The following is a 21441-nucleotide window of genomic DNA, read 5'->3' as shown; positions in this document are numbered from 1 at the left end:
AAAAAAATTCCATTAATTTTGTTGAATTGCCTGTTGCGAAGTTAACTTAGCTTTCAATTTGAAATATACTGTTATGGAAAAAAAAATTCAAACTTATAAGTTTATAATTGCACAGTATAAAGTTCATAAAACCTAAGTAAGATAAAAAGTTTTATAATTTTGAAAATAATGAAGATTTCAACTTAGATTATAATTGCACAATACAAAATTTAAAAAACCTAAAAACAATTAAGAATTATAATTTTGCTTTTTTTCTTATGCTTTGACCCTGTCCAGAAAACGCTGTAAATTTTTCTTCTTCAGCTTCTTGTTTGGCTTTACTTTCAACCCTGCTGAAGTTCAGTTCACCAAAACTCCAGTCGTAGTTGGGTAATCCCCTCTTATATCCGCCTTCCAGGACATTCTCCTCAACTGTCCTCTGCTTTGCCTTCAGCTTCCTCCCATCAATCCTTTTGCCCTGCCCGCTAAAAGCCTTGAACTTTATGGCGTTTTTCAGGAAAGCCTCAACGTCTTTTTGGACTTTGAGAGCGGCTTGCGAGTCTTGAGGCTGACTGGTTGAGCTTTCAGGATCAACGTATCCTTCAGGAGCTTCAAACTCAAAGTGAAGATCGCACTCTATGATCAGCACCGCGTCTGCCGGCTTCAGCTCTGTGACTTGGAGCTGGTAGGAAGTGCTGTTGTAGTAAACTGACACAACATCACCTTTGGTGAGGCAGGCGAAACCCCTGAAACAATTTTCGAGCACCGCTTTGGGGTTGGAGATGCTCATGAAGGAGGTCGAAACTGGCTTGAACTTTGCAAATTCCCCTAAAGGCAAACTGCAGTACTCCACCTTCAGGTCCTCACCTTCACATATCCCTATGTTCTGCATCATCCAGTAGGGCAGTATGACCTGGTTGGCGTCCGCCGTGAACTCCAGCACCCCGCAGTGAGTTGATTTCTTGCTCTTGTCGTTGGTCAGCTTGAACAGCATTGGGTAGGAAACGTTCAGGTTGGACAGCTTCTCCAAAGCGGCAGACGGTAGCAGGATCTTCCCTCCCCTGCTCAGCTCCTGCTTGATGGAGTCCGAAGAGCAGGAGAAGTTGTGGGAGAAGCACTTGTAGGAGGTGGTGAAAATGGAGGTGTTTTCGTCGAACATGTTCACACCAAATAAGGACATACTGCTTGTTTTTTAGTTACTTTTGCTAGTCTGAAATTCAGCTTGTGTAAAAGACAACCAGGAATGAACCTTTACTTTAATATCAATATTGTATTACTTATAATTTTACTTATAAATTTCTTTCTTTCAAGACTTTATTTTGCAAACTAAGTTTCGGTGAAAGACCTCGTTAGTTCTTAAATAAAAATCTAAAAAGATATATAACAGTCATGGAAAATAGCATTTAAACAATTAAATAAAAACAATTGTTTACTTAAAAAAAAAACAAATTAAGTTTTAATATTAAGATTGAAATTACTGTAAATTTTAAATTTTAGTTAAGCTTCAAAGTCAATATAACAACAAAAATAATAATAAGAAGATATATGCAGCTTTCTTTTACTTCTAGTTATTTTTTAAAATATACTTTAAAATATAATAATAAAAACAAACTTTTTAATATAAAAATATATAATAAATACATAACTTTATATTAAAAAGTAAAAAAAATAGCTACATTGAAATGCATCTAAACTTAAAGCTCACTTAATACTATTAAATACATTTTTATATCAGCAATGTTTACTTTGAAAATTAACTAGAAGAAAAAAGAAAGCTACATATAGCTTCTTCTTATTATTTTTCTTGTTATATTGATTTTGAAACTTAACTATCTTACTATGAAAATTTAATTTGTTTTGTTTTTAAGTAAAAAACTGTTTTTATTTAATTGTTTAAATGCTATTTTCCATGACTGTTTCATATCTTTTTAGAATTTTTATTTAAGCACTGACGATGTCTTTGACCAAAACTTAGTTTGCAAAATAAAGTCTTGAAAGATTAAATTCATTATTTCTCCTCTAGTAGTTGAGATCTCTTTATTTATTTTCTAAAAATCAAAACATAAAATAACTTTACTAGTTTTAGTGAATTGTTATTTATTGATTAGCTTCATTATGTTATTAAGTTAAAAAAATATTTTCTAACAATCTAATCTATAGTACTAAAAATTTTAAATGCCAATTAAGTAAACTATGACTAAAACTTATCTCTTTACATGCTGTTTAGTTTTCAGAGTCAACTTATTTCAACTTAAACATTTTAGCTGTGTTTGGCAGCAACGAAAATCAAGTCATAGGCATTCCTTATTTAACATCCAAATGCTATGTAAATCAAGGGGACAATGCCTAACTTTAACTTTATCAAATAATATGGATATTAACACTTTTAATGAAATTTAAAGTCCTTTTCCGATTAAAAGTTAAAATATACAACAACTTAACATTAAAAAATTTATCATTTCAAGTTGCTTCTAGAACGAATATCAAAACAAAAAGAATACTTCTCACACAATATTGAACAATAACTTGCTCCAATATCAAAATATTTGATTTGAGTAAAGTCATATAACTGTATTAAAAAATTTAGAATTACAAGTCATATAGCAATTCATAATTTTATATTTACAAATTTTAAATGCTGAAAAGATTGTAGATAGATATATTAATGATAGCTGCATTGTCTATGTTTAATAAAAAAAACAATTAAGAAAAAAAGAATAATCTAAACTTGAACAAAGAAAACATTAACAGTTTAGTATTTAAGCTTTTCTGGCAAAAACAACAAATATACTATATTTTTTGAATTGATACAATAGTATTGTGAATTTTCCTATATTTTGTACTGGATGCATCTTGTATAAATTTAGGAATTAAAGTAAGGTACAGTCAATAAGATTGTGGTACTAAGATAAACAAGTAAAATCAAGGTAGTTTTGTACTAATTTAGATGAACTCTCAGATTTAGAGTTTTAGTTTGTCTGAAGAGCAAATATATTTATAAAGTATTGTTTATGTTATTATTGGCTCAACAAAATTTTTTATAATTAAAATACTTATTATTACTGAGACAAAATTATGTTTTCTAGAGATACACTATGTCCATTGACCATAATTATGAGTATCATCTATATAAAGAGCTTTCTGTAAACAATATGCTACAGAAATGCAGCAATTTAAATTGATTCTAATGTCATCTTTTAAATTAAATCTTTTTAAAAATTCCAATTATTTCTAATTTATTTAACTTAATGCTATAATTTTTTAAATATCAGTTTGGTCAAAAACAAATTTGAAGCGACCTCAAGAACTGAGTTAGTGTTTTGTGATACATAACATGGAAAAAAAACTTCTTAATTTTTACAGTATGTTTAATGACTTAGCATGAGTCATATGGATTACTTTCAAAGGCATCAAAACAATAACTTTGTTTTAAAACCATTTCAGCGATGTAAGAAAATAAAACAAAAAATATATATATCGAACTAAAAATATATATTATTTTGATTGTAAACAATTTCTTTTTTCAAAGCCTTCCTTTGCAATAAAAACTAATATGGGATGTGACTAAAAAGACTAGTCTAAAACTCTTTTTAGTGCCACACTAAAACTTTGTTTTGTTAACTAAATTTATTCTAACATTTATATATCATTAGCTCATTCTAGTTAAAACTCATTAAAAAGTAAAAAATACACAATAACTTAAAAGATGTTTTAATTAAAAAAAGGTTAGTATATCAAAACTAAACAAAAGACACATTTTGAGACTATTTTGTGCTTAAATAATTGGTTGTAAAAACTTTAACTTGAATAATTAAGTACCTGTTGATTGATTATAACTTTTATGTGTATATATTTTAAGTATTATAATTTTTTATTTTGGTTAGTACTTTATAAAAAAGTATTAAGTTTTATAAAATTATAAGTTTTTAGTCATGAGTTTTAAAGAGTAAAAAAATAGTAAATGTTTTTTGTTTATCATTGGACTTTGAACTTTATTAAAATTATAACTTAAGTAAAACACTAAAATAGTACTAGCTTAACAAAACTTAAACTTTTTAAAACTAGTCTTAAACAAAAACCTACAAAAGGTTAAACGTAAAATGTTTATTTAAAGATTCAAAATTGATAGTTTTTAACCTTTAAATTTGAAAATAAAAATACTTGAATTGTCAATGCAAAGTTAGTATTGTTGAAATATATATTATTAAACTTTAGTATTTTAATTAAAAACTTAGAAAAACATAAAAATAGCCTTTTATAACAACAAATACAATTAAAAATAAAATCTACTTACTAAAGTTGTAGTAAGTAGATTATATTCTAAATTGTATTTGTTGTTGAAAGAGGCTATTTTTATGTTTTTTATGTTTTACTTGAGTTAGATACTTGAAAAAACTAACTTACATAAAAATTAACAGAGCAGATTTCTAAACAATATAATAACAATAACAGTAAAACAATTTTATACTTATACTTTGTTAATTTACACAACATTTCATGCTCACAGCAAAAAACAAACTCTATAAAACATGATAGACAAAGTTATTTATACTATCACTAATTAAAGAATATAGTAAAATTGGAATCATAATATAAGCTTCAAAAATAGTTTTAAATATGCCTAAGACCTTTTTATTTTGCTGTTCACAATCAACTACAGAAAATCTAGTATAAGTTTAAAAACTACCCTTAAAATGCCTGGTATTTTGAATAATTTAAAAAAAATTTTTTTGGTTACTTTAAATTTTAAGAAACCAAGAAATTCCCTCAAGAAACTTTTCTTCAATTTTTAGCATAGCAACATCTATTAAACTAAACTATTCTATAGCTATCCCTTGATAAGTTGCTAGGAAGCTTTTTTTTAAGTGATTTGCCACCCACAAAAAGTTAGACTAAGCTTAACTCTAAGGTTGTAGCAACAGATGCATCCTACAACCCATGCCCTTAAAAAAAAATAAGTCAGGACTACTTAAATAAGCCTAAGTCAATTTTGTATTTTGCAACAACTTTAAATAAGTTACTGCAGACAACAGGTAGTTTTTAAAATAAGTACTAAAATCACTAATCTAAAATATTTTGACCATTTTTTTCAAAAAATACTGACTATTTTTTCATACTCATTGATTTACTGATTTTTGGAAATAATATAATTAAACAACATAAGTTTTTAAATAACAAATTTATAAACTAGAAATGCCTTACCAATTATAAATAAAAAATCTTAAAATGTTTAATATATTCCATGTCAAATTTTCTCTTTTAAAGTAGTTGTGTTAAATTTTAATTTTTCCAACTGTTAAATTTTTATATTAGAGAAATTGAGTTTGAGATAAACTCTTCAAGTTCTAAATTATAACATATAAATCAAGCAAAATAAAAAACTTAAATTTAATCAAAATAGTTCTTAAAATTAATTTGGTTTAAGGTATACTCAACACAGAGTAAACTTAATTGACAAGAATCTCATTGTCACCTATCCATAAAATTGAGTTATTACTTTAATTCTCATAAGTTTGTAAAGGCAAGGAAGTTAAGATCACATTTTTATAAACAAAGAAATTTATTGAAACTTATTCTTGTTTGCTAGATCAGTTTTAAAAAAATGTTTAGCTTTTGTTGTTGCTTACTGTTGTTATGATGCCTTTTGGATTTTGTTTATAGAGAGTAAAAACGTTGCAAACTTAAAAGTTTAACAAGTAGCATTTTTGTTAAATAAAGCAAAAAACTGAAAAAGAAAAATATTAAAATTTAAGACAATTATCTGTTTTTATCAGTTTTATTATATTAATTATTGTGCAATGTTGGATTCAGGCATCAAAACCTGAGCCACTTAAACAGGACACACAATATTTTTAATTGTTTTTTTTTTATTTGGCGCAGAAATTTTGAAATTTATTCTAAATAATAAAAAATGTAAAACATTTTTTAATATTTTATTAATAGTCATTAGCTTAAACTTTTTCTTATATACAAAAGGACAAAACGGTAAATTTAAAAAAAAAGTTATTTTAGACAGTTAATTACTATTGTAATGTAAGCACAATGCAAGTATTCAGAGTAACGTAACCTTTTAATTAAGCTTATAATACTTTAAAAAAAAAAAAATTATTACTTAATAAGCAAAGGAAAAGAAAAATTTAATAAAAAGCGAAGTAAAGCCATTCACTTTTTAATAAAAACTCAATGATAACTATTTTGAGATATAATTTAAGTTTGCTTCATGTAGCTAGCTTTAGTATTCAAATTTACAGATTTATAAGTTTTATTTAAAACCAATAAATTATTAACAAATTTATTTCCAATTTTATTTAAGAGTTATCTTAAAAATAAATGTAGCTATACTTTAAAATTATGTTTTTTTGATAAAACTGTTTTTGTTTATACTTAGCTGCTATGAAGTTTAATACCCATATATTAACAAGTCTGTTTTATATTTCTTACAACTTAAAGCTTGCCAAAAAATTTGCTTTATACTTTTAAAACACCTTTATAGTATAATACAAAGCTGTTTTTAAAAGTATTAAATGTTCAAGTAAAGTACAGAGCTAGTGTTTTTATAAAATAGTTTGTTTATAAAATAGTGTTAAAGATAAGTTTCATCTCTCGCTTACTTAAAGTATAAGCTACGTGATATGTTCAGTATAAGGTTTAAAATATTATTGTGATTATGTTTTTTTATATGACTCGATAACTAAAAGTATATAACCTAAAGAGCCAATATGTATGAATCGAAACCGAAAGGTTTTTTCGTAAACCAGATCCTAGGATCAAATATTTTGAGTGCTATTTATATATCATTTAAAATATCAAAAAGAAGCTCTAATGTTATTTACAATTAGTTATCTAGCCTTTTAATAGCTGAGGATATGTCAAACACTAAATACATTGTTTTTATTTATTTATCTCAAAGGAACTTTGGAGGTACTCAGTGAAAGGATTTAGCAGTTATACTTTAAACTCATAGTAGTAGTGTAGTAATGAACACCCTTTTTTTATTTATTTTGTTTAACTTTGATTATTTTAAAGTTAACAACTGACATTATTACTGAGTTTTCATAAATTTTAAAAACTTAAAAAAATTTATTAAAAAAAACGTGTTTTAACCAAAAAACTTTTTACAGGCATTTGTAAAACTACTAAGTTATTGTTTTAAAACCTTTCGACCCTTAGCTATAAATAAAAACAAAAAAAATACTTTCCATGAAAAAAATGTACATGCAACATAAATGCTTTAAGTAAAGTTTAAGAAAATTAAAAGAGAGTATAACAATAATTATAACAAACCATTCTTAATTCTTATGAAAATTTAATTTTAAACGTATATACCTTTTAGTAATACCCATGTATATAAGATAAACATTTTTCACTTTTAAATAACTAACTTTTCATAATTATATTGGTCAAAGTTAAATAAAAGCTTAAAATTAAAACTATCAAAATATTTTCAAACAATCTAAGTTCATTTTAAAACAAATAACTTAAACAACAAAAAACTATAAATAAAAATAAACAACGTTCTACACTCTCACTTCAGAATGTTTTTTTTTTGCAGCTCTAACCGTAATAACAAGTTGATGAATCACTTGTTAGTAAATATACGTGACAAACTATATTTAGTAAAAGTTTACAGCTGATCATACGTAAGTTTTTTAACCTTTATTTGTAAATTTTTGTAATTGCTTACATTTTTTTATTATAATTTTTAGTTTGCTGTTTTATTATAAATCACTTTTTTTTAAACTAAAAAAAATTAATTTGTAAAAATATAAATGCTTGACTTTAAAAAAAATGATTTTTTGTTATTTGTATACATCAATATCGGTGGTATTTTGAAAAACTATAAGGATAAAATTTTGAATAGAAGTTTATTATAGTTTATTGTGCGACAAAAAAACACTCAAAGTATTTTGTTCTAGGACCTGGTGAACGAAAAATCTTTCGGTTATCGAATCGTACACCACGGATACCTTTTAACGTTTTGCCCAGGATAAGTTTTAAATTTATTGCTTATAAAAAGGTATATCTTTTTTATTTATTATTTCACTGAGGCCATCATCTTCAGATACTGAAAATTTTGACCTTTTTGATTTTCTGGCACTTCTGACCGTTCTTGATTCTGTCGAAACAGGGTTTTGTAGCGGCAAGTTGAAGCAGTGGCGGGTTTTTCTCGTAAGCAGCTTGTAAATACTGCGATTTGCGTTTGCACCAGTGTTGATTGAATGAGCTTCGTCCGCATAAAACTGCATGAAAAATGTTAAAAATTTTCAGTTCTTTAATTGTCTTGAGTAGTAATCTTGAAGTTTAAACATGTCTAAGTAACAAAAGTGTTTATAAGCTTTCAGACGTGGTTATTTTGAAGTTACAATATTTTATCAAATGTAAAGTTCAATACTTAACTGTGGTGTATTATGCATTTACAATATTTAAAATATTAATCAAAAAAAGCTTGCTACTAGATATTATTTAAATATAATAAAATAAATCAAATTTAAAAAAGTTTATTTGTTTTTTTATGTTTATTTTAAAGCTAAGATTTTAACATGAAAACAAAAAGCAAAAAAAAACATGTTAGGTTCGAACTTTAGAGTGAAACTATCGAAATTTTCGTATTAAAAGTTTAATACATAGTCAAAGTTAAAAATAACATATAGAACATGAAGTCCTGTTATGTCATTTTGTTTGGAAAGACTTTTAGATTATTTAATTAAGGCTTTATAATGGGTTAAGAAACTGTAGTAGTTTATCTTATTTGTTTTTGATACTTTTGTTAATATTTTCAAAAGCTTGTGTCATCTTAATAAACACGGTTTGATGATTGTAGCTTTAATTGTCTTCATATAAAAAGTGTTTGTCATTATGTTTATCTGTTTAGTAATAAAACATGTATAAAATGCTCATAAACAAGTAAATCAACAGTGACACTTAAGTAGTTATAAACTTCGACCTTCTTAAAGCTTAATATATTTATCTTAGCTTTCACTTATATATTAAATTAAAGAGCAAAAATTAGATTTTAATTAACGCCTACTAAAAAGGATGTATCTACACTGAAACTAAAATAGATTAATTTAAGCTAGTTTTTTAAGTTAAATGTTAATTTTATTAAAAACCTAAAGTAACACTGTAATCTAATCTGACTATTTAAACAACAAAGTTTAAGATGTTTGAAATTTTTATTTTCTAACAGCTTTAAAAGAATCTTTAAGTCACTAAAGAAATAACACCTAGAACTTTTGTAGCTATTACTGTTTATTGAACGGCAAAATAAAATCGCTTATAGAGTCGCACAACACTGGGACACATTTTTACTTCTTTTTCATGTTACAAGCTACTTTTTTTTGTTGCGTTGCTATTTGAAATACTTAAAAAATATTAGACAACACGAAAGCATTTCGCAAAAAAAAACTACTTTTTTAAATAAGTATACTTTTGTCAAGTTAATTTTTTTTTTCTTTTCTTTTTCGTAAAATTTGTAGTAGGCAGTAGGCGTTACTGGTTTATACAGTGTATAAGAAATAAATAGATTTAAGTTCTATTATAACTTGGAAGTTACTTTAGTATTTATTTCTTCTGTTGAAAACTTAGTCTATAACAAAAGTATTAAAAAAAATTATTTTTGTTATATAAATTGTATTGGATAATAACATGTAAGTAAGACAAACTTAGACAAAATATGTAAGCACAAAACGGTCTAAAAAACTTAAACTAACAAAATCGTCGAAGTCGACATCGGCTTCTATTAATGCCTTGGTTATCAATGCGGCATTTTGAAAATGGACATTATCGTCGGCTGTTCCGTGAATTATCGAGTACCAGGACTGAAAAATAAAATATTGTAGAATAAAATATATAATCTAAACTAAGGTTATCAGAAAATTATATTTATTCTTTCAAAAATTTATTTTGCAAGCTAAGTTTTGGTCTAAGACCTCGTCTGTGCTTAAATAAATCTAAAAAAAGATATGTGACAGTCATGGAAAATAGCATTTAAACAATTAAATTAAAATAAATCAGAAAATTATCAGAAAACTATCAGAAAATTATCAGAAAGTATCAGAAAAAAGATATCAGAAAGTTATCAGAAAATTAGTAAAAGTTTATGATCGCTTTTATTTTTCAGCTATCCAACGTTGAAAATTTTAAATAATAAAGAAGACAAAGACATTTTAGTATCTTTAATTTTGTTTACAACTTTTAAATTTTCTTTTTTTTTCGCAAACATTTAGTGTCAAGATAATTTGTTTTTGATTAAGTACCAGCTACGTAATTAAATATGAAAATTTAAATACTTTTTTGAAGTTTTGAATGTTGGAGTTAAGTATTGAACATTTTTCATAACCATCTTGATTTTCTTCAGGTGTTCTCATAAACCTTTCAGTGTGAATTGTGTCTGAAAAAAATATTAAAGTTAAAGAATGATACTGAAAATAAGAATTCCATTAAAACGAAATTATTTATGTTTGTGCTTTTAAAAGTTTCACACAAGAATAAGTACTTTTTTGGCAAACAATGTCCTCAAGTGTGAACAAATATAAACAGTATGTTGTTGTACAAAGCTTTTCAATAAATTTTTGTGCATTACTATTAAAAACAAAAGGTTTATTTTAAAAGTAAAACAAATTAAAAACTATGAATAAACTGACCGTAGTAATATCTACTTGCTAATGGAGCTACAGCCATACCACATTTGAATACACCGGTTCCCAGTGCTATTTGTGTTTAATTTTGATTGTTGTTTGAAAATGTTTATTTAGATACTTTTATATATTGAAATATTTATTACAATAATATATACTTATTCTTAAGGATTTAATGTGTTTACATAATTAATATCAGTTCGGAAACTTAAAGTGGTTTTTCATACAAAAAAGGTTTCAGAAAAACAAGATTTAAATTAATTCATATGTAGAAAACATCAAATAAAATGGTATTTTAAAAGACTAGTTTAAAATTTGAACTATAAAAACATAAGAAACAATAGCTGTTATCTATGAATTAAACAGCTGATTGAGAAAATTATCGAAGTATATAAGAAAAAACTTTATTAAAACTGGTATAAACTGTTTACTCTTGTCTTAATTCAAAATTTTCTACATATGTTTAAGTTACTAAACTACCACTGTAAAGAAAAGTGAAAATATAATAAACAAATAGTTAAAGATATAACTAACAAATAGTAAAGCTGGTTGTATATCCACCGTAACTCCAACCCCAAACTGCAATATTTCCCGCGTCAATGTAGGATTTTCCTGCGAAATGCTCACCTACCTCATTTGTGTCTATCTTTTCAAACTGACCTGCGAAAATTTTGAAAAGATTATTGTTTAAAATCAGTAGTTACAAAAACACAAATGCCTTGTTAGTTACAAGTTGAAGTATTAGTTAGTTTAAGTGTAAATAAAAAAAATAGTTAGTGTCATAAAGTATACTCTTCAACGATAAATTACAAACTAATAACCTGTAGTAAGTTAGCATATAGAAAATTTTTTGTGCTTAAATTTATATTATGTGTATAAATTTTAACTTAATACACTCATTTAGTGACTACAACTTTTTTTAAAAGCAAAACGTTGTTTAAAGTCTAAATTATATGTTAAAAAAACAGTATACTTATTTTGTATTTTTTGTGTTTCAAAACTACTAGTTATTTACAAACTTTAAACTTTTTTAGTATTTAGAATACCTATTTATAGCTGTATACAAGCTTAGACAATGTTATAAGGTAACTATGAATTAACACAATGTATTTAAAAAATGTAGTTTAATAGCTTTTTTTGGTATTGTTATTTAGTTTTGTAACGAAAAACTGTAAACAAATGTATTACTCATAATATTTAATGAAGCTTCACAGATTACTTTTAGATAGTTTAAAGTTGTATGGTAGATAAATATAAGTTCTGCTTTTTTATTTACGACCTAAATGTGACTGTAAATAACAGTTAAACGAAAGTCGTATGCTTGGCTCAAAAAATAATTAAAAGTCATAAAATGTTGAAACGATGATTATCAACCTTTTGTGTGCACAAAACCATGATAAAATAAACTTGACATTTTGACTATATGCAAACATAACTTGTTTGTTAAGTAACTTTGATGGTTTACAAGAAACACAATACATTATCTAGAAGGGTATAAAGTTGCTAAACAAATATTTAAGTACAAATATATTCACTTTATAAACTAGAAAAACTTTAAGTTGAAACTTTTTAAGAAAACTCCACTTTATAGTGTGTCGCAAACTGTGTTTTTTCTGCTGTAATATATATATATATATAGTAATTACGTCATAATCTATTTACGCTCATATTTTAAACTTTCATTTGTATGTTTTATTTTGTGCTTTATTTTAAACTTTGCAGTTGAGGAGTGCACAGGCACGAAACTCGAGTCCTGCAAGATTTTGCATCTTGATATAAACTTTATGTATATATATATATATATATATATATATACAATGTTAACAACGCTTATTAAGATACCTGTGTTTAACAATACAGTTTACTTTGTTATGATTATCTATTTAAAGTCGAATATATACTTTCAAGAATTGATTTTATTTAGTCACCTTCAAACTCCCACTAGCTATATAATATGCAAATATCTGTATAAAATTACACTTAATAAATTTGGGTTAGCTATTAACAAAATCAAGCTATAACATTAACTTAATCTTATAAATAATATTTTTATGACACGCAGCCATGTTAAAGCGTTTAAAATAATAAAACTTCTACCACTATATCAAAAAGCAAATTGTTCATAAATAACGTTTAAAAAAATTTCTACAATAGTCTCTACTTTTTTTATTTTTACACCTTAAAATAATACGGAAATAACAATTTTAAACTTATGAAACACAAGTTTTCACCGACCACAAATCATTAAAATATTTCTAATTCAGACCTAGCTTCTGGTATACTGAATGCATAATATCGTTTCCTCGAAAAGCGCTCCCTCTAGCGTCGAGACTGACGACTATCATGTCGTAAGTTGACACCATGTGTATGGGTGCCCAACTTCTTGTCCATCTATTAAACATGTCAAGTCTTTTATCATGAAAATATATCGGTGGACTAGAGCACTAAAAGTTGTTTAAAAACAATTTTATAACTAGATTGACTACTGTATGTTAAAAATGATATATTCTAAAACTGCTATAGTTGTTTTAGATTAAACTTTTCTCGCTTATACTCAAATTAATCGTCTAGCTTAAAAAAATTACGTGAGAGAAAAGTATTAACACTTGTAGTATTAACACTAGTACAATTTATTTTTATGCCTAAATATTTTCCTTTAATTACCTGTCCTGTACTTTTTGGTACCCGGCACCACCGTATACCTCAATAAGCAGCGGGTATTGTTTGGTTCCATTAAAGTCTAATGGCCTGTGCTCCTGGTATAATATTGTGGTGTCTGAATTTTTGCTTTCGAACTCTCCGTATGTTTTCGTAGGCCATTTTCTCTATAAAACTTCAAGTATTAGTTAAAAAGTTAAAGTATTAAAACTACAAAAGTATTTATATACAGGTTTAAAGAAAATACTTTTATACATTATAAATTAAAGGTAAAAAAATATACATTTAAAGCTGTTAAATATATTGTTACTTATAATAATTAATAGTAGTAAAACATTTCCAAGTATAAAGTTTTCTTATTTAATCACGTAAGACTATAAAAACTTACATATAAAATTGTTAAGTGTTTATTATATTAAACAAATTTAAGTTTTCACACAATAACAACTTTCAAACCATGGCTTTGTTGTCCACCAGGTCCTGGTTGGCCTCCATGACCACTGGACTGCCCCATGTGCCGTCCGAGTTCATTTCAACCAAGTACGAAATTGGCACGTCCGGACCACCGCAGTTGACCACCAGGTACTTGAGTTGCGGACCGAAACTCGATGACACCCAACCGCACCTTGTTTGTTATATAAGTAATTAATTACACCAAAATTTTTAAAAGAAAATAATCATGCCTTAAAAATTTTTAATCAAAAAATTAAAATTTGGTTTGGTGTTTTGAAAAATTCTTTAATGATTTTATAAAAATTGAATGATGCCCTTAGCATCTCTTTTGTTTGTTGTATGAGTAGTATTGTTTTTTTTTAGTTGTTTATAATAGAGGTTCTTTTGTTTGATAAATAATCATATTAAGAATGCATTTAAACCAAATAAACTTGAATTTGTAAGTAAGAATGGTCTTTAATTTTTTTAAATAAAACTAAAGTTTTTTTTTATCTATAAACTGTTAAGCAAATCGATAATTTATTTTAAAATTTCAATAAAAACAAGTTTAGGAAAATTACAAAGTAAGCAGTTATTTGAATGACTTGCCCTCACCTGTTTCTATCAAAATCGTTAGAACAAGTGATGCAGTTATCATCAGTGATAGTAACTTTGTTGTCCATTGCATCAGATACTTTTATTCTAAAAATAAAAGTAAGATAAATTTTAGGTATTTATAATGTTTTGTGTTTATTTAGACTAAAACAATGTAAGTAAATTTAAACTTATCAACTATTTAGTGTTAAACTTATCTACTTCTTTTCATACGACTTAAATTTTTTTAAAATATTTTTAAAACGTATCATATTCAAGCATTTAGAAAAAATTTTAACTTATGTTTTACATGGAAAAAATTATATAAACTTCATCAAGTTTCTGTTTCTTGGTAGTGGGTATGCCGCCATGAAGTACAAAACGTCGTTAGCAGAGTCGTAAGCCTCGATATTTGTCACCACCTTTGTACCATCAGTTAAAAGTGTCCTTACGTCATTCTATAATGTAAATTTGAAAATCAAATTTTAACTTTTTCAATTTGAATTTCTAACGAAACTAGAAACAGAAACAGTTTTCATCTTTAAAAAAATGATTAATAACTTTCAAGTCAAAACAAAAAAAGGGTTTTTAATTTAAAACTTCAATATTCTAAAATATTCTGAATACTAAAAGAAAATAAAACGCTTTAAGATTTTATAAGTTATTAAGTACTTAAAAACCACAAAAACTAGTTTAACTTTTTAATATACATGCAAAGTAATGTAATTTTGAACAGTTTTTTTTTTGATAAAGTATGCAAACAACCTCCGTGTCTACCACAGCCGCCTGCCAGAATCCTGCATCGTCGGAGAATGCGGAAAAGAATTTGGAGCTTGCTGATTGGTTAAAAGATGGCGCAAAGGGAATTCCCCCCTCATCTCCCACCCAACCCGTTTCCGATTCCTCCGATGCCGACTGAAAAAGAAAATTATGCAAGTTTGTTTAATGTAAGACTAGAAAAATATTAAGTGTTTGAAGTGAAGTTTAATAATACACCTGTTTTATTAAAGTAAATTTGGTAGAAAAAATTCAAAACCTGCTGTTTGTAACTTTAACAAAAGCAAAATTGTGATTTTTTATCTAATTAGTTTCGTTATCCTTAGAGGCGCATTAATAGTTTAAATACTGTTTTAGTTTGCGGGAAAACTATTATTCAATATTTTTTTTTAATTATAGTAAAGTTCTTTAAACTTACCAAGAATATAAAATAGTTTACGATTTATACTTCTTTTATCTTTCCAAATTTTACTTTAAATATTTCTAAATTAAAAATTTTTTTTAATTACATTAAAACATTTACAGCTTGATAAAAAATAGCTTTACTTTACGATCAGTTTACTTTATCTTTATAAATTTGTTTACAAGTAACAGCAACAATATGAACTATTAATATGATTTAATAAATTTTAGTAGCAAAGTAAATGTGTAGCTTTAAAAACACGCCTTTGTAGCAAATAAAACTTTTAATGTATCAAAATTTACACTAATCGTCGTGATTAAATTTTTATATGCACCTCTACATTTGAGCATTCCATGTCAGATGAAGTTGTTGCAGGAAGCTTACATTTCTGAACAACAGATTTGCTTGAAACTCTGTTGAGCCAGTAAACCAGGTATTCATCTGACTCGGGTATCCAGTACAATCGAGAAAACAGGTGGTCTCTAATAAAATTAATAAAGTCAGTAACCTAAAAACAAGTTCTTAAATGCGGCTCTACTGTTGATAATAGAGTACTTTTCTAGTAGTTTGTAGTTTTAAATAAAATAAGTGACTTTGATATTAAGTAATTTTTAATTTTTAGGAATCAATCAAGCGAAAGTAGCGGAACCAACTTAACTAATACATGCTTAAAAAATATTTTATTATTCATATTATATAATGTTAAAACTACTTAAACATATTTAACGAAAAAATGTTAGCCTTGCTTTTTTTTCTAAAACCATTAAACTTACTGGTCGGCTAGTTCAGTCGGCACGAGACTGTTGTAAACTTTACCGGAACTGACGTCATAAACCTTGAGCTCAACTTTAGAGTTACTTGATCCTGCTTTAGGGTAAGCAACTTTTACCTGTACAGATAAAGCTTTGTTTATAGTTGTACCTATTTAATTCCATCATTTATTTTTAACCCTTTTTTTAAGAAAATGTATTGTAAACTTATACTGTATAGTTACATTTTTAACCTCAATCAAGTAGTTTTAATAATACTTTATCACTATAAAATCTTCATTGTACTTTTATGATGTGTTAGAGTGGTGCCGTTGTTAGATTTTAAACTGTTACTAACCAGTGTATAAAATTCTTAGTCATAGTAAAGCAAATAAAAATATTAAAGATAAATTAGATAGTACGTTTTTCTTTGAAATATCGTTACTAACTTTAATTTTTTATTTCAAATAATCTAAAATGTTTAACTAACCGTTTTAGGATATTGACCATTGTTGTACATTGAAAACTCAACTTGTTCAACATCCGTGTCATTGGTTACCAAGTAACCAATAAGGTTCGAAGTTGGTGACCAGTAGATGACGTCACGAGAAAAAATCATTTCCTCTGTTTAAAAGTAAGTTGTATAATATTAATAATGATAACGTCAATTAAAAAACCTTTATACTACTTCTACTTAACTTTTTTATATCCTAATTTGCGACTATAACTAATGCTTTTAATTTTATAAAAATGTTCAATGCTTTAAAGTAGTTAACATATTCATAGATAAAATGAATGCTACTGTAAATATAGCTATATCAGGTAAGGATTAAGGGAATTGATGAAGATAGTCAAAAGTGTGCGGAAATACTTAGTTTTAATTGATAAAGTATAGATTAATAAAACAATCCTAAAAACAAATAATTATTTTAAACCTTCATACACCCAATCAGGGACCCCGTTAAAAATTTTGTTCATCTCCCCATTGTTAGTGATTTGAAAAATGTTTGCAGGATCTGTCAGATTTGTTGTCAGGTCTTTTATCAGATAGATGTCGTTGTTCTCCACCCAAACCACTTGACTTCCGGTCGGAGACCACGTGATATACTGCACCGTGTTCTCGGGTGTTTCAAACACCAGTGCTTCACTGTTTAGTTGTATTTTTGTTTTTAAAATTATCAAACAATATACACATATATAAGATACAAGTGTATTTTATATAATATAACTAAAATATATAATACAAGTGTTTCACTGTTCAGTGTAAAAAAATTATACTTTTGTTTTAAAAATTACTAAATAATATACGCATATATAAGATACAAGTGTATAATATATAATTTAAATAAAATATATAATACAAATGTTCGTTATTTCGTATTCACAAGTTTTATAATTATGTAAAAATTCGTAAGAAAATGTTTTGTTAATAAAAAAGTTTTAAAAGAAAAACTTAAACTCTATTTTAGATACTCTGAGCAGGTTAAATTAAAAATTTAGCAAAAATTGAAAAAACATACGGTAAAAATAATTAAAAAAGTTTAGTTAGGTAAATGTCCAGTAACTAGCTTAAAATGTCCGGATGAACAAAATTTGTCATAATTTGATTCCTAAAAAAGCATTTAAATGTTTCTCAAAGTAAGAAATATTTTTATATATAACTAGTAAACAGAATTGATCACAGGCTTTGTTTCAGGACCTAAAACTTTTGCTTTTAACTCATAACACACATAAAAACTTTCGTAAATTCAGTTTATTTTAATTTAAGATAAGGCTAAACAAAAAGTATTAATACGTTAACAGGATTAAAAAAAAGTTCAAAGACCATTAAAGTTTTAATTTCTTCAAAGTCAAGGTGCATTTTTCAGTTTGCGGATAACTTTTTAATTTTGTGTAAACTTACAAGTTAAAGCTAAGTAACTTATTATTAAATAAAACTTTCTGTAAGTAAAACAAAAAGTACAATCAAGTTTTACGACAACTTGAGTTATATTACTTTTACTAAAATGATAAATCTTGTATCGTGATAGTTTTTAGACTTCAAAAACATTTTCGAAAATTTTCACCAAAAACTCGCAGATTTAATGTTTTATAACGAAAAGCAAATTTAGTTCATAATAGTATAAATAAATTGTTTGTAATTAAAAATTCATTTAAACTTATTATCAAACATTTAACAGTTTATACATATTAGTTGTATCGTTCAGATTTATACTTTTGCTATTATTAGAATCATTTTCAAAGTATTTATTTTTTTTTGGTAAATGAGTTTTACTTGCACTTGACAATAAATAAAAGAGATTTTAAACATTTTAGTTTTTTAACACATGTTCTGCTTATTTTAGAACTAAAAATTGAAGTATTTGGAAAACTTTTGTTTAAAAATTTTCTCGCATCTAAAGTTCATACAACTAAAAAAACTCAAACAATGTTTTAAACATCACAAAGTTCAAACTATACCTTTCAATGTCGTACACTTTGTATGTGGCATTGTACGAATGTCTCCACTGTTTCACGTAGCTGGTTCGCGCAAGAAAATATTTTTGGTCTTCTGATATCGAGTATCCGTTAGCTCCCGAATTTTCCTAACCACAATTAATTTTTTGTTTAAGACAATTTTATTAAGCTAATTATACTAGTTTATTTTGAAACCTTACATTCTAAAAGTCTAAATAGTCCAAAACTTTAAAAGTATTTTAAATTTCTTATTTTTATTTAAAAAACATAAAAACAAAATTCTATTTCTATTTATTTTTTGTACAAACTCACGTATAACTCGCTGCTGACGACAATTTGGTCGCTTCCGGTTTGGACGTTGTGCAACTTGATGGCACCGTCGGTATCGCGGTACAGGTAAGTGCTTTCATTGACCCAATTTGGACTGAACGAGCTGTAGCTGCGACCAAAAAAGAAAATTGTAAAAACAACTGATATCAAGAAAAAACTGTTTAGCTTAACTTCAATACTATTTGTATTAGCTACAATCGAAGAAAACTATTACTCAAGCTTTAAAATGTGTCTAACAAAAAAGCCCTGGAAAAAATCTAACTTATATATAACTATAAAACTGCTAAATTATCCCAAACCTGAAATCGGAACTGTAGATGTCATCAAACGACACTGGGGGTAGGTCTTCATCTCTTAAACTACCTTCTGTAAATTTTAAGAACTTTGATAAATTTTTACTATTATGTTAATGAAAAGAAGAAATACACGACCAATTAAAAGTTTTAAATAAGTTTTTAATACCAATGTTTTAGTAGTAGTTTTTTTCACACTTGTATATGTCAAATATCGCAAAAGCTATGTAAAATACTTTTATTTTATTTAATGACCTTTTTATTATAACGGCTCTTTAATGTCAAGTAAAAATAAATCATTTATGCCTTACATTAAGATATTATTAATTACTACGGACTCATTTTTTAAACTCTTTCAAAATTTATTTTTTATAAGATACAAAATTACAGTATCAAAAACTTTTTCAAGTGTTATTTACCTCTAACTTGTTGATCATACTTGTACAAGGAACTTGAAAAGACCCAATCAAAAGAGAAACATAAAAATATTAGTGAATAAAATACACTACTTTTATTTAAAACAGCCATCTGAAAGAACAATCATAGCTTAAAAAATGTTTCAAAAAGTTAAGAGTAGTATACTAATAAATAAACAAAATATTTCAGAATGTCCTAGTTTTAGTAAATATAAATGGTTTCACATCTAGCTTACAAACAAAAACAATTTGTTTTTATTACCAGTAGCACGCGTAAGTTTGTAGAAGTGGTTAATAATTGACTAAAATCATAAATTAACGCAATTTACCCCTTATGTTTGTTTTAGTAAATCTTTAAATCGTAAAAATTTTGTACGAAGGAAGACAATTATTAAGGTTACAGTTTTTAACTTAAGTGTAAGCTTAAAAAACGCATCCTTTTAATTATAAAACTTAGTTTCTTTACTGACAAAGACATTTAAAAAAATCTTAACTTCTTGTATAACTTTGATTACAAACTAATACCAAAACTTAAAATATTCACAACAGTTTATTATTTCATTTTCCTTAAAATTTAATATACTAATGCAGCTTAAAAACATCCATAATTATGTTTGTAAAATGTTTCAATTTTAAATAGAACAAAAAATTTTTGTTTTGTAAAGCATTCAAGTGCTAGTTTGACTTTTAAGATTGTATGTTATTCATTATTTTTTCTGATTCGTATCTAAGTTTTTTAACTATTCAATAATTATTTTGTGTTTCATGAACAACTTTCAATTTTTCTAAAGGCATTTCAAGTAGAAAAAATGTTTACAAATAAGTTTATCCTAGTAATTTTGTAAATTAATAGTTTTTCAAACATGACTGATAAAAGCAAACCATTTGAAAGAAAATTTTCATTCATAAATTACTTTTAAATGTTTTAAAATATTGAAATATAGTTATACATTTTTTAATTATCAAGAAGCACATTTGTTTGGGTTTAATAAATTGTATGAAGTAGTTTTTAATTAAAAATCTAAAGCTGATAACTGCTTGTTTTATAAACTCTTTGAAACTATTAAACGCGTTTGATTATGACGTAGTTTATTGTTATGAAGTTTTGTACAACTTAGTAAAAACAATTTGTCATTATCTTGATGGATAAGTTGTATTAACCTTGTTTTTTTTTTCTTTGTTTGTGTTATTGTGTTTTAAGCTTTTGCCTCCAAGTAGGATATGAGCAATTGAAAGCATCAAAGTATTTAATTTTGTAAGCCGAGTATGAATTTTGGTTACAACAAACCAAGACGTAAAATTGTACGTAGACAGACGCTAAATGCGAGTTATGTGAGTCAAATAGTAGTAATTACTTAACAAGTAGAAAACGTAGCCTTTTTTTTTGTAAATATTAACTTTATCTGTAAATTTTTGTTTTTAAGTTCAGTTTTACTTATATTTTTACCTAAGCTATTACAATTATAAATTTTAAACATACTTATTTAGTAGACAATGCTCATCACGTACATTGATAAATTATTAATAAGAAGTTTTCTGACCAAGTCAAATATTTCTATTAATACTTAAACAACTATTATATTTTGTTTATTAATGTTTCTGGAACTAAAACTAATCAAACTATAACAAAACTTGTTATCAACAGATTAATCATAAAGAACCAGAAAGTAAAAAAACTGGACGCGACCGCAGGTCATTACCTCAGGGAGGCCTTGA

The 21441-nt window shown here is 26.1% G+C and overlaps 1 protein-coding gene and 1 pseudogene across 1 annotated transcript; both read right to left on the bottom strand.

Moving 5' to 3' along the window:
• Positions 1 to 235: 235 nt before the first annotated feature.
• Positions 236 to 1159, bottom strand: LOC145839173 (ubiquitin recognition factor in ER-associated degradation protein 1 pseudogene; annotated as a pseudogene).
• A 6619-nt stretch (positions 1160 to 7778) lies between these two features.
• LOC145839172 (prolyl endopeptidase FAP-like) lies at positions 7779 to 19651 on the bottom strand. The gene is made up of 20 exons (XM_082946780.1): positions 19648 to 19651; positions 19316 to 19382; positions 18999 to 19125; positions 18690 to 18814; positions 17165 to 17376; positions 16720 to 16853; positions 16254 to 16369; positions 15815 to 15962; positions 15066 to 15215; positions 14631 to 14758; positions 14322 to 14408; positions 13731 to 13899; positions 13281 to 13441; positions 12883 to 13007; positions 11151 to 11276; positions 10623 to 10688; positions 10269 to 10369; positions 9690 to 9797; positions 8024 to 8219; positions 7779 to 7816 (listed from the first exon to the last, which is right to left on the bottom strand). Exons 1-20 carry the CDS (start codon positions 19649 to 19651, stop codon positions 7779 to 7781), a joined length of 2388 nt encoding a protein of 795 aa, XP_082802906.1.
• Between the last annotated feature and the right edge of the window lie 1790 nt (positions 19652 to 21441).

The sequence above is a fragment of the Thalia democratica genome, chromosome 6, assembly GCF_965202585.1.
Source record: "Thalia democratica chromosome 6, ktThaDemo2.hap1.1, whole genome shotgun sequence".
In the NCBI taxonomy this organism is placed as follows: Eukaryota; Metazoa; Chordata; class Thaliacea; order Salpida; family Salpidae; genus Thalia; species Thalia democratica.
The sequence above is the reverse complement of the archived record's forward strand: the minus strand, read 5'-3'. Positions and strand labels throughout refer to the sequence as shown.

Excerpts from the sequence above, each read along its gene's own strand:
- LOC145839172 (XM_082946780.1), bottom strand. Across the intron at positions 16,370-16,719 it reads ATGGTCAATATCCTAAAACG|GTAAAAGTTGCTTACCCTAA; the intron begins GTTAGTTAAACA and ends TTATCTGTACAG. Across the intron at positions 13,008-13,280 it reads TACCAAAAAGTACAGGACAG|ATGGACAAGAAGTTGGGCAC; the intron begins GTAATTAAAGGA and ends CATGTTTAATAG.